This window comes from Ambystoma mexicanum, chromosome 8 (assembly GCF_040938575.1).
Source record: "Ambystoma mexicanum isolate Mex_15411 chromosome 8, UKY_AmexF1_1, whole genome shotgun sequence".
Taxonomy (NCBI): Eukaryota; Metazoa; Chordata; class Amphibia; order Caudata; family Ambystomatidae; genus Ambystoma; species Ambystoma mexicanum.
The window spans coordinates 64482656-64496413 of NC_090929.1; the positions used below are offsets into that span (position 1 = coordinate 64482656).

Below are 13758 nucleotides of genomic sequence, written 5' to 3' on the forward strand. Positions count from 1 at the left end.
AGGTTTCATTTTACTTTGCATTGGGGGGGGTTCAAAAGTACTTACCTGCTTCACACACACATTCTGATCTCTTGTTGTATTCTGAATTTACTTTAACACTCATCTCAGTATTGCTCCAACTGTGCCAGTGATAATGTCCAGTGTCCTAGCTATTTAAGTCACCGGAGGGTGTAGTAAGCGTCTGTGTGCCATCCCAAATGGGTATTTGCTGATTTAGAGAAACTAAGTGTGTATTTTGGAGTGCATTTGTGTGTTACTGTTATATTGCCCCTTATGCAGAATGCTTATTCAAGCTGTTAAATTAATAATTGTTTAATCAAGAAACCTTGAGTGTAAGTGTTTATTTGGATACTTGCACTGTGAATCTCTGTGGAACTCCCCTATAGCTCACATTGACCCCTCTTGACATAAGCCTGGCTGTTCAGCCACACTACCAACGTGTGTAGCACAGACTTATACCCAGGGTTGGGTGCCTATTGCCAGGAGGTCAATGTTGTTGTAGTGCACCTAAACGGTACCGCTCCAAATCTTGCCTAACACTTTTCCTTTTTAGAGAACAGCACACACCAACTGTCAGGTCCATATCTTGGGTCTTCTTGGAGGAGTGATGCTGGCCCACCAGACCCCCTTGATATGCCTGCCCAATAGTTCATAAAATATAAAACTACCCAACAGGCAAACCCAAGGGGAAAGGGGACTGGAGGAGAAAATAACAACTGCAGATCTTCACTGTTTCTTTAGACACGATACTGGTTCCCAGAATATAAACTCAGTAGATGATTAACTCTTTGGAACTGGATTGAGGAAGTTTCATCAGTAATGTGTGAAATCTAAGCACAAAAATACACAGATTAAATAAAACTCTTTTCTGTATGTTGATTTCTGCTATTTATAATAACAAAAACTATATCATGTACCTGCTGCCTATGCTTGATTGCTGATAGGCATTAATAGTTTGTTCTTTTGTATTTTTAGATGCTCTTCTGATAACTTATAATAAGAATTTACAATGAAGGTCAATATTCAATATTCTTGAAACACTTTGGATATTCTTTGAATATATGTTGTAGAAAGTCTGAAACTGGCTTGCTTGAAGAAAAAATGTTTTACTATAGTTCTTAGTATCTGTTAAATAAAACTCTTCTAAATGATTCAACTTTCAGCCTTTACTTTCTTGTATCTGCATATATAAATATCATTCAAAACTGTGCTGTAGACTTTGGATGCTCCAATGAGGTTAGATGGCTTGTTGCACAATGAACGAAAAGTTCAGTTGATTGAAGAACGCGACGCACGCGCATTCAGAACGAAGTAGAAATAATGACACGAAGCAAAAATAAGCCGCGCTTTCAAACGGTCACTGTAACACGTAGCAACATTCAGTAGCCGCTCCACAAAAAGTAAACTAATTCAAGAGAAATGCTGGAACTCAACACGACGCCACTAGAAACGCTACTTGAAAACACTAGTACGTCAAACCAGGAAGTAAAACTTTAAAGTGGAACGTACGAGCATGCTCTAACAGATTCCTGACTAGGATTGATTTTAACTGACTAGTAAAATGAAATAAAGAGGCGCGTGTTATAAGTATTATACATCACAATACTAATTAAAATAACACGCGTACTATAGTGAAAATATAAAACTAAATTAGAACCAATATGTCACAATAAATATCCTGACCAAAATGCTCTAAAACATCTACACTAACTTTCATAACCCGTACACGCAACCGCGAGAGGAAAAAATCAACGTGCATCAGAATTTTCTTTCCTAGAATACGCGCGCAGTAGCGTTCAAATAAATGTTCATAAAAATCAAATGCAGATAAATAGTTTCTTAGAATTTAAAATAAACTTCTTCTTGAGATAAATTGAAGATAAAAAAATTGCACTTTAGAAAACTTAGCTTGCTTCATCTGTAAGTTGGTCTTGAAGTTACAACAAGGACTTCTTCATAAACGAAACTTCTGTAGAAATTAAACTCACTGTAAATTCTTCTCAAAAAAGGATTTTTATAATAACTTATACTAAATATCCTAAGAGCTAAATAAACTACAACCTTCCTCTAAAGAAACTAGAATGAAAGGCAGTTTAGAACGTTGTGAAATGTTCCAAACGACCTCATAATAATTTTCCACCAATCATTTGTGTTGCACTGAACCTCCATCTTGGTTTGGGGAATTTGGCACTTCCTGTATATTGTTGTCATTAAGGAAACTTATCACAAAATTGACATATTAAAATACTGAACCCAAAATCCAAACATCACTCAACCAATGCTCCTCCTAATAATGAAGATTACAAATAAATGTTTACTTCTTTTGAATGCAGATTTTCTACAGTAATTTCTCATTGAAAATCTAGAAATGTGCCATGGAATCCTGACACCAACCTATGTGGAATGCTGAGGGGTTACCTTTTATCCCTTTTCTCTCTGCTCCTGTATTATTTCTATTACAGTGACGAGCATACAGTTATGGCTGATGGCAGTGAACGTGTTCTACCGACTTCTTTGCAATTAAGCGCAGGCTGTCTTCACAGCTGTGACTATACACCGAATGGTCAACATTGACCCAAAATTGGTGGCTTCTCTCTTTTATTGCCATTTTCTCATGTGGTTGCCTTTTCTTGGTCCTTCTACCGTACTCGGTAAGGAAGGTCTTGGGTTGAGATTTGTCTACGGCAGGAACACTTTGTATAGCCTGCTGAGGCTCCTCTGTGTGTGTGTGTGTGTGTGTGTGTGTGTGTGTGTGTGTGTGTACAGGAATCCTGGGAGGATCCCGAAACTCTGCAATCCTTGGTCTTCTGGAGTGCCTGAATTAAACCAGATTCAACTGGGGAGGGCAGGGGGGGGAAGGGGGGAGGGGCGGCTGTCCCGATTGGACAGCCATCTGCCCTTTTCTGTAAACTGCGGGGAGAGTTTGTAGATAACTGTGAAATCCTAATAAATGGCGAGGATCCTGAGGCACAAGGTAAGTAGATCACTGGAACAGAAGAATCGAAGACTATGACCAGACACGCCTGTAGCCCCTTCCAGCAACTGCAAAGAGACCATTGATGTCCTGACACCGTTTTCTAATTGACAGAGGAGCTCCGAATAGAACGATTCCTTCCTTTTTGCTGGTGGGACCAATCTGCCATAAAATAACCTGCAAGATGAGCCATCCCACGAAGGGCTGTGACCTTCCTGGACTGCAAACCGCCAATACCCGGGGACCTCCGACCGTATTGCAGTGCATCGCCTTCCCGTGAATGACCCCTCCCAGAACTTAGGTGAGCTCCAGAGACACGACGCCCCTCTCCCCAGAAAGCAGGACCGAAGAATCGAGGTGGATTGACCAGGCAGTAATGGTTCACTCTTGCCGTCACTGAAAAGGTGCCAAAACTGCAAACCGAAGTTGCAGAATCCTTTGCTGAGAGTCCTTTCTGTTTGTTTATTTATATTGCGCACCAGACCCAAGGGTATTCGGACGCGAAGGCAGAAAGAGGGTTGTTCAACTTGGGTTACATGTTACAGATACGCAGGGAAAACAGCTTTCGACTGTTGCTGCAAGATCCCTTCCAGAGTCCCTCCTTTCATCACCATGACCAAGGAACAGGAGACCAGGTACACCACTGCTACACCGTTAAAGAAACCAGCTGCATCTTCGCAACTCCTCAGCTACTGTGGGATTCGAGGGGATTGGGTCCTCCGACATATTCCATATCGCTGACAGTAATCACCACAGCTGTGCTGCTTCGGAAAATCTTCTGCGTCGATACGCCGCCCTCGAGAACCTCCTCCGACGGCCGACGTCACTGGATGTTATAAGTAGGACGCACGACGCCCGTAGCCTCAGTTCCGTTTTTTCCACGAACGTGTTCGCTTCGGGAATCTCGGCGCGCCTCGACTCTTTGGAGTTTCTGTTTCTCGGTTCTTCGAACTTGTTTGGTATTGTAATGTCTTTGTTCGTGAAGATGTCTACCTAGTCTTCCACACAGCGTCCGGGATTTAAGAAGTGCGGGGACTGTGGGTCCAAGATGTCTGTTACGGACTCACACGACGCCTGCCTCTGGTGCCGCGGGGAGGCCCATGACACAGATGACTGTCGACTGACAGTCGCTCACGTCTAAAGCCTTGCGGGAGCGCAAGAAGTTGTTATCGGTAGGTAAGGTGTCCAAGCCCGGGAAGTCGAGGTCTGCGGGGCTTTCGACGGACGACTCGAGGGGCGACGCTCCGCGTCGGAAGTCCAGTGGGTCTCGGTCCGGAATTCGGTCTGGCCACTCCTCTGCCTCTTCGAGGCACTCCCGGATCCGCCGTCATCGGTCGCCTTCCCCGTCCTCTTCCGAGGACTCCGCCCGTCGGCGGGTAATGGGCTTCCTTCGTGAAGAAAATGTTGGTGATTCTCGAATCGCAGGGCATTGGTCCGTCTGCGCCTCTGAGTGGGGTCGGTCGTGATCGGTCGAGAGACACCGCTCGCACGCCTTCGGGCTCAGGTGGTAGTCACGATTCGCGGGATAGGTCCCGCTCGGACAAGGGGAATCGTTCTCGTCATGCCCGGGTCCAGGTCCCGGTCCTCGACGTGCTCGAGACCGTGTGAACCTGTGGTGTCTTCACGGAAGACGTCGACGCTGAGGTCGTCGACAGACTCTTTCGAGGCCTCTCCTTCGAAGAAGTCAACGCCATCGGCACCCCGGCCTCGAGGACTGTGTCAGCGCCGTCGATGCTGTCGACGCCGATTCACTCGACGCCTTTCGAGGCTGTGTCGACGGGGGTCCCCCGAGGCTCAGTGGAGCCTCCTAGAAAGGCTCTGGCCAAGGTTAAGCATGGCTTTGGTTCACGTTCTGTGCCTTGTTACCGCCATCTTGAGTTTATTTCAGAGGTGGATGAGGGCTCTGATGATGGCATGGTTCCTACTACGGTGCCAGACGAGATTCTCTTGGGCCGTAGCCAATTTGAGGACCTGAAGCAGTCCCTGCACGATGCTAGTGGGCTGGACACCTCTCTGGAGGTGGAGTTTTGTAGGCCTGAGCCTGGCACTCATGCCGACTCCTCGTTCCGGCGCCTTATGTCAAGGGTCACCGAGTACTTGGGATGGTCTGCTCCCCCGGGGGAGTTTCTTCAGGATGACCTTACGGATATCCTCGACCTTGGTCCACCAACTGACCCGGTACTGCCGTTTCATATGGCTCTACAGAGGAGGGTGGCGGCGGCTTGGACTGCTCCGGAGAGTCTCCCGGCAGTGGGCAAGTCTTTGCTGCGAAAATACCGCCCAGTCTTTGCTGCGAAAATACCGCCCAGCCAGTAGCGACCCCTGCTACTTGTCGAAGCACCCTACTCCTGAGAGTTTTGTGGTGCAGGCGGCTACGGCCCCGGCAAAGCAGGCGTCGTATCCTACCATCCCTCCTGATAGGGACGACAAGCGTTTTGACGGCTGGGCGAAGAAAGTGTTTTCTGCAGGGGGTATGGCACTTCAGGCGGCCAACTCCATCTGTGCCTTGTCACGTTTCACGCACACTCTGTGGAACTGTTTCCTTGGCGGCTGAACATATTCCTGAAGGGGACGAACGGGATGGTTTCCTTGCCATGGTTCAGGATGGCAAGGATGCCATGTGTGAGGACGTTCAGTCGGGTTTGGACATGGCAGATTGTGTCAGCCGGTCCATGGCGGCAAGCACCGTGATACGCAGGTTTGCGTGGGTGCGGAAGTCGGGGTTTGCTCCTGATGTGCAGGCCCGGCTCCTCAACATGCCCTTTGACGGGGAACATCTTTTTGGCAGCAAGGCTGACGAGAGCCTTGAGAGGTTGCAGACCTCAAGAGCTGCAGCAAAGTCGTTGGGCGCTGCAGTTCGACAACCTCCGCCTTTTCGTCCTAGGGGACAGCAATGAAGGGGAGGTTCCTTTCGTTATTACTCATCCTTTGGTAAAGCGAGAGGAGCTGCCAGTCAAAGTGGCCACCGTAGGAGTGCCAGAGGTGGAAAGCAAGGTACTCGAGGTGCCAAGGCCGCTTGGGCTGTTGCCTCTTTGCCCTCAGGCAACGCCGCAGCCACTTCAGCTCAGTCATGAGGCCATGTCCCATGGTTCGCCGGTTGGGGGAAGGCTGGCGCAGCATCTTGCAGAGTGGCGCGCCATTACTTCAGATGTTTGGGTCCTGGAGATCATAACCCACTGCTACTGTCTTCCTTTACGGCAGAGGCCTCAAGACAATCCACCGGGGAATCTCTCTATGAAGAGTCTTGATCCGCTCCTTGCGCAGGAAATTCAATCCCTGCTGGAGAAAGGCGCCATAGAACTGGTGCCTGTAGTGGAGAGGAACAAGGGATGGTATTCCCCTTATTTTTTGATTTCCAAGAAAGACTGGGAATTGAGACCCATCATGGACTTGCGCAGTTTGAACAAACTCCTCAGGAAGGACAAGTTCAAGATGGTTACTCTCTCTCAAGTCCTCCAGGCCCTTCGACTTCAGGACTGGTTGGTGTCTCTCTACCTCAAGGACGCTTATTTTCATGTGCCGATACATCCAAAGCACAAGAAGTACCTGAGGTTCGTGGTTGGCGACTCGCACTTTCAGTTTCAGGTCCTGCCGTTCGGATTGATCGCCGCCCTGAGGGTCTTCACCAAGCTCATGGTAGTGGTGGCAGCGCACCTCAGGAAAGGGGGGATTCACGTCTACCCCTACCTGGACGATTGGTTGATCAGGGCGCGCTCTCCCAAGCAAGTCCTGGATCATCTGTCCGTCAGCTGCCACTCCCTCCACGAGCTGGGCTTCTCCCTCAACTTAAAGAAGTCCCATTTGACACCAACTCAGAGACTCCAGTACATCGGAGCGGTGCTCGACACGTCCCTGGGGCTGTGTTTTCCACCCCAGGTGAGGGTTTTCACATTCAGCAGATGGTGCACAAGTTTCAGCTTGCCCACATTCTCCCAGCGTTCGAGTTCTTGAGATTGCTCAACCTCATGGCATCCTGCATTCTTCTGGTGCCAGAGCCTAGGTTGCGGATGAGATCTTTGCAATGGGCGCTCAAGCTCCAGTGGTCTCAGTCCTCCGGCAGGATGTCGGACCCTGTTCAGGTGCTGTCCTCGGTCGCTCAGGATCTTCTGTGGTGGGCCGTCGAAGACAATCTGATGAAGGGGGCTCCTTTTTGGCTGCCCTGGCCGGAGGTGACGATCGTGACGGACGCATCCCTCACGGGATGGGGAGCTCATGCCAACGAGTTCAGTCAGCGGTCGTTGGTCTCCGTCGAAGTCCAGACTCCATATCAATCTGTTGGAGCTGAGGGCTGTCGGGCTAGCTCTGAAGGCTTTTCTGCCGACTGTGTGAGGGAAGAATGTCCTGATCTTGACGGACGGCGGCCATGCACTACCTCAACAAAAGGGGGGAGGGGCAGGGTCACTTCCTCTGTGCAGGGAGGCGATGCAGCTCTGGTTCTGGGCAATCCAGCAGGAAGTTTTGATCTCGGCAGGTCATCTGGCCGGAGACGAAAATGAGACGGCGGACGCTCTGAACAGGCAGAGCGCGATCTCTTAAGAGTGTGAGTTGGCTCAGGAGATTCTCCTGGAGATCTTGGCCATTTGGGGGACCCTTTAAGTGGATCTCTTCACCTCCAGTGTCAACCGGAAGTGCGAGAGGTTCTGCTCGCGGGAATTTCCTCCAAACGGAGCCTTGGGAGACGCATTCGTGGTGGAGTGGTCGTTCCCACTGCTGTACGTGTTTCCTCCAGTCCCCGTCATCCCGCAAGTACTGCAGAGGTTACGGAGGTTCGGTTCCCGGGTGATCCTCATTGCTCAGGCGTGGGCCCGGAGGACGTGGTACCCGGATCTTCTCGACTTGTCCATCTGCTCTCCACGTCGTCTTCCCTACCGAGACGATCTGCTCTCACGGGAGGGGGGAGGACAGGTTCTCCATCCAGAGGTCAGATCCCTCAACCTTCACGCTTGGTTTCTGAAAGGTTGAGTTATAAGGATTGGGACCTCCCTGAAGACGTGATGGAGGTGTTGCTCTCGGCCAGACGGCCAGCAACAAAGTCCCTGTACCGTTGCTGTAAGTTCTGCGACTGGTGCAGGGTTAAGAATGTGGATCTTTTTGCATGTGACATTCCCATGGTTCTGTCTTTTTTGCTTTCTTTGGCCCACAGGGGCAAGTGGGTACCGTTAAAGGTTACCTGGCGGCGCTGTCAATATTTAAGTGCTCGTCTGAAGAGTGTTCCTATTTTAAAATTCCTTTAATTTCTCAGTTTCTGAAAGGGCTCACTAATGTGTTCCCTCTATCACCTTTCCAGGTGCCCGGTTGGGATTTGAACCTTGTTCTCAAGTTTTTGATGGGTGCTCCGTTTGAGCCTTTGCATTCCTGCCCTTTGAGACTGTTAACTCTTAAAACTGTATTTTTGGTTGCGGTCACTTCTGCTCGCAGAGTGAGTTACAGGCACTTTCAGTTAAGCCACCCTTCACTGTGTTTCTTAAGGACAGGGTTGTCCTTAGAGTTCGTCCTTCCTTTCTTCCGAAGGTGGTGTCGGAATTTCATTTAGCCCAGAAGGTGGTTCTTCTGGCGTTTTAACCTCCTCCACATCCTGGCAAGGAAGAGGAGAGGCTCCATAGGCTTGATCCTAGGAGAGCGTTAAGCTTTTATATTTCACGCATGTCCCGGGTCAGAGTGGACGATCAACTCTTCATTGGTTACGCTGGAAAGCGTTTGGGACAAGCTGTGACAAAATGGACTTTGTCTCGCTGGATCATTTTGTCTGAGTGTTACCGCTTGGCGGGTAAGGACCCACCGGTAGGCTTACGGGCCCATTCTACCAGGGGTATGGCTGCCTCTACTGCCCTACAGAGGGGTGTTCCTATTTGTAACATCTGTGATGCAGCCACATGGGCTTCGGTGCATACTTTTGTTCGTCACTACTCCCTCGATTCCATCCGGGGGCAGGATCTGGCCTTTGGCAAGGCGGTCCTTTACTCTGCAATTTGATTGGGCATTCTAAATTTCTGTTTTCTAAATTATTTTCCCACCTCCTTGCATTGGTACTGCTTTGGGAGTCTGTCATAGATATGGAATATGTCGTCGGACCATCCCATCGAAAGAACGTTACCAGGTAAGAGAGTAACTTGTTCTTTGTGGTAGTACATATCTCAAGTCATTCTGTTGCTCCTTTGCTGCTGCAGTGCTGATCCAGGTTTTTAGTATTCGTGCATAACGTTCACCCAGGCTTAATGGTTGTGCGCTTAGAGAGAGCTTTTCCCAAGGGCCCCGAAACCTTTTTCACCCAACAAAGCATTTTACTAACATGTAATAGAAGATTCCTCTGGAACCTAGCCTTTTCTACTGCTGTCTCTTTTCTGGTTCACCCTCCAATCTGACTTTGAAGAACTCCTACCTAGATCGGGATGGACTGCTGAAATGTTTTACAAATCTTTTATGGTATTGCACTGCTATTGCTGGTGTTGAAATAACCCTTTTATTTCTAAAACAGAGCATTTTCTGAGTTGCTGTAAAAATTGATTTTACTTGCAATTGAGCTGTGTTCATGATCTGTAGAATTCCCTACTATTGGTTTACTCACGTGAAGCATTGCTTCTGTTTGTGTTGAATAGTTAAAATAGTACATAACTACCTGAATATAACTTAACTGTGTTTTATAAAATAAATCTAGCTTTGGCCCTATGTATTTACTGAGTCAATTGTACTTACCTACAGCTCACATCCTCCTCCTAAGATAAGCCTGGCTGCTCTGCCATACTACCAAAGCCTTGAGTACAGACTTGTACTAGAAGTTGGGGCCTGTATATCAAGAGATAATTTTATAAAGTCTTCCCCCAGGAGGAACTTAGGGAATTAGGCTATATTTCCTGCTCTTTAAATTGACTGGTTCCTTTTTCCTTCTCTACTGTGCATATGTGTGTTGACCACCATGTCTAGGATGCCTTACAAAATACTGGGGGTTGGTTGTGTTTTTAGATCATTGTACAGCCCCATAGAGGATTTTACCTTTGCTAGGTTGTGCAGTTTGCTTATTCTACTCCACCTCCCCCCTTAATTTATGTTGGGTGCTTATGGCCTCTGTGCACTTTGTGATTTTAACACCCTCAAGGGCGGAAGTCCATGTGGGAGATTCAAAGAGCTAACGTTAACATGCATGTGTGTATTTTGCCAGGTTAGGAATTAGGTGAGCTGGCTAGGCTCCAGTAAGCAGCCCAGAGGTCTAGCATATGGGCGGGTGCTGTTGGTAGTTTAGGATACCAATGGCAGAGGTGTTGAGGCACGTCGGGGGTTTCAGTGTGGACGGCTATGCAAGCTGCTAGACAGGATTTGTATAGCTATAGCTGCATTCTGTAGTGCATGGATGGGTGGCTGTGCCTGCGGCCTGCGTCCACAGACGTGGTGCAAGTTATACATACCTAAAACTCTGAGTTAATCTTCGATGTGTTTCTAGGTCCAATGTAAATTGGCTGGTCCCGTCAGATGTGGTCTCCCTAGATTGATAGCCTGAACAGTCGGCGGGGGGTGGGGGGGGCGCAGAGGGATGGGGGAGTGATGTACGAACGTCTGGGAAATATTCAGTTATCTTACTAACCTGAATATTTAGTTTTCCTACTGTTTAAAGGTGTTTTGGGTGCTTTTGAGACAGTTTACTCTTGGTACATTACTTGTGTTATGCAAGTACTTCTCTGTAAATGTGGTACTAAAATGCTTAAATGAGTGTTTTTTCAGTAAATCCACTGACTGGATACTTTTGTGCTTCTGGGTTCTTTAACTGTACTTTATGATCCATACTGCACTACTAAGATTGACCTTTTCCCAGGAGGGTCATCCTAATAGGTGCACGCACAGGGTGAGCAGAAACAAACATACCAAACAAGTAATAAAACCTATCCTCAGTGATGCTTTAGAATCTCTTACTGGAGAATGAATAGTCGGGTAGCAACAGCGACCAGATGCCTTATGACAAAGGTTTGTTAAAATCAGCAAAATATTCCAAAGAGCCCAGACAATTGAACCATCCAACCACATTTGAAGTCTCATCATCCTGTAACTTTTTTCACCTTGACAGTTACCCCTGAGTTTCCTGCGCCAGCCGTTTCTCCCGTCTACCTTGAAGAAGAGCCAGCAGAGGCCCCAGTACAAGACGTCAGCAGCAGTGAAGATGAAGATGAACTCCCAGAACCTAGTTCACCAGTCCAAGAATTCAACAAATACCAGAAATCCCTGCCGCCAAGGTTTCAACGGCAGCAGCAGGTAGGCATGCATTGCACACGCTTTACCCTGCTTTGATAGTCATCAGTAAATTCCCTCATCAGGTTTATACTGCATGCCATTAGTGTTGGGGGATTTTACAAAAGTTGCTGTCTGTGGTTGAACAGGGTTAAACTTCTTAGGTTTGGCCTGAACTACACAATGGTATGGTAGCAATTGCAGAGCAGCCAGGCTTATTCTAAGGAGGGAGGAGTTCTGTGTAAGTAACGCATGGTGGCAATAGTAAGACAGACACAAGTGGCCACAGTTCATGGGTGTTTATTGAATTTTCAGGTGTGATAAACGCCTGTCTAAACCTAAATCTACAGATGGGAGCAAGCTACGACCTCAAATGATGATAATGCATGCCTAGCGGAGTCTTGTCAACATAAAAGGGCCTATACTAAAAAAAAAAGCCAATCCTTACCACTAAATTACAAACAATGTGGGGTAATGTTCATGAAAAGAAAGATGTTCACAAAATTATTTGTCTGGATTTCCAGGCTGTTGGCCTCCCTTCACCACCTTTACAGCATGGGGCAAGACGGGACACTCTGGCGAAGCACACTCTGGCGAAGCACACTCTGGCGAAGCACACTCTGGCGAAGCACACTCTGGCGAAGCACACTCTGGCAAAGCACACTCTGGCTTCTGCGGCACGAGGATACAGTTCAATTTCCACAGTTAAGGACCTTCTGTGTCCAAGCCGCTTTGTTAAGCAGAGTTTGTATGTAGTACCCTTTGGGACCACTATACACAACTATGACTACAGGTGTAAGCAAAACCAACGTTTGGTATAAGTCTGTACTACACAATTTTTGGTAGCAGAACAGCCAGACTTCTCAAGAGGGAATGTGAGCTGTAATGTTAGAGGTCTACAATCACAGGTGTTCAAATAAACTCATGCACTCAAGGTGTCTTGGTTAAACGCTTATTAATTTATTCAACAGTCAGTTATAAAACATTCACTAGAAGGAGGCAGTTGGGTATCATACACAAATATACTTCAATACTATACTCATTAAGTTTCTGAGGCATTCAGACTACGAAGGAGGAGCAAAATGGCATTCAGAATACTTTGAAGGAGGAGCAAAAAGGAACGGGTTCAGAACATAAAAGAATTACAAGTTTCTTAGACAGTGCAGATACTTTCAGTTCACCAGAAGAGTCGATTCAATTCAATAGGTTAGGCCAAAGTCGATGGGCTAAAGTCTTGTATAGGATAAAACCGTTTCTGGTAAGTAAACAGTAAAGTCTCTTTAAAAGTTCTCAGAAGTAGTTTGTAACGAGAAGAATTATATGTTGTGTCACAAGCTGATTAGGCCTGCGAGTTGCGAAAGTTTCAAGCACTTTCACCGTGAGAGGCAAGTACCCAGTCTCGTTTCACATTACCTTACAAATGAAGAAAAAGGTGCAGCTAAAGACTTCTGTGCCTGGCAGTTCCTGCAGATCTCGCTATTCCTGAGCCTCAGTCGTGGGGACAAGAGGGAGGACATCAGGGGACACCTGCACTGCACTGGGACTAGTCCAAAAAGCCAGCACATGGCAAATCTTAATTTCTGGTAGCTGTAGTAAAGCACACAAACTGGTCTCTCTCTCCCTGGTTACTCGGTTTCCTGCAGCACTCTGAGGAAAATACAACCAGCTCTGAGAATGGTATTCAGGTGGCTTAGTGTCGAGTTGATTGGTCCCACCAACTCAAAGGGAGAAGTCGTCCATGCAGGGCTTCTCTGTCGAGATGAGCTTGGCGGTTCGGACCTGCAGCAGGGCTTCACCAGGCTAACCAACGGGCCAGGAGTTGCAGCAGCCGTCTTCAAGCTCGTCTTCGGTTCTTTCGTTCCAGTGGTCGACTCTGCCTTCCAAGCCAAGAGACTCGCCTTTTATTCAGCTATCTCCCATTCATTCAGCCTAGCTGTCACTCACCCAGCAGGGTGGCTGTCCTTGCCGGACAGTCAGCCAGCCAATGATACCAGAGTGCATGTAGGTCTCCTAGGAGACTAAGCACATGGGAGTTTCGGGCACCTCCCTCACTTTCTGCCCACCCCAGACACTCTGGTGCCAGAGGCGGTCTTCACTCCTGAAGCACGCCAAAGGCGAATGAACAAAGTAACCAAACCTGGTTTGGCGAGCAGAGCAAAACTTTAGAAGGACCTTTCAACAATGAAATGGTAAAAAAAGAAGACCGGGACCTGTTTAAACAAAGGGGGGCTCAGATGCCATCTTGAAAAACATGGCTCCCACGATTTAACGCTACTGGTGTTCGCGGTTGGGGAAAATCATAGTAGTTCGTTGTAAAACCACTGCCACCAGCCATTTCGATAGGAAAGGGTAGCATTTGACTGCTACATGAGTATCTAGACAAAGGGGATACTAGGTAACCCCTCCAGCACTCTATAGTAAGATAGGGTGTGCTGGGTCTTAGAATTTAAAGACTAGTAAAGTCAATTTCACTTTACTTTCTCTGGGAAACAGTAGTTTATCCCAGAGAAGGTATTTAAACCTTGGGAAAGCCTGAAAGGCTTCCCTGTGCCACTGCACTGAGGGTGCTG

At 47.7% G+C, this 13758-nt stretch overlaps 1 protein-coding gene across 8 annotated transcripts in view; it reads left to right on the forward strand.

Moving 5' to 3' along the window:
* PRRC2B (proline rich coiled-coil 2B) overlaps positions 1-13758 on the forward strand; it is a 1218749-nt gene that overhangs the window by 903128 nt on the left and 301863 nt on the right. For all 8 annotated transcript variants that reach the window (XM_069609284.1, XM_069609287.1, XM_069609286.1 and 5 more), the window contains exon 14: positions 11028-11212. In XM_069609284.1, the coding sequence (XP_069465385.1) occupies positions 11028-11212 (185 nt within the window). The remainder of the gene's footprint in view (positions 1-11027; positions 11213-13758) is intronic.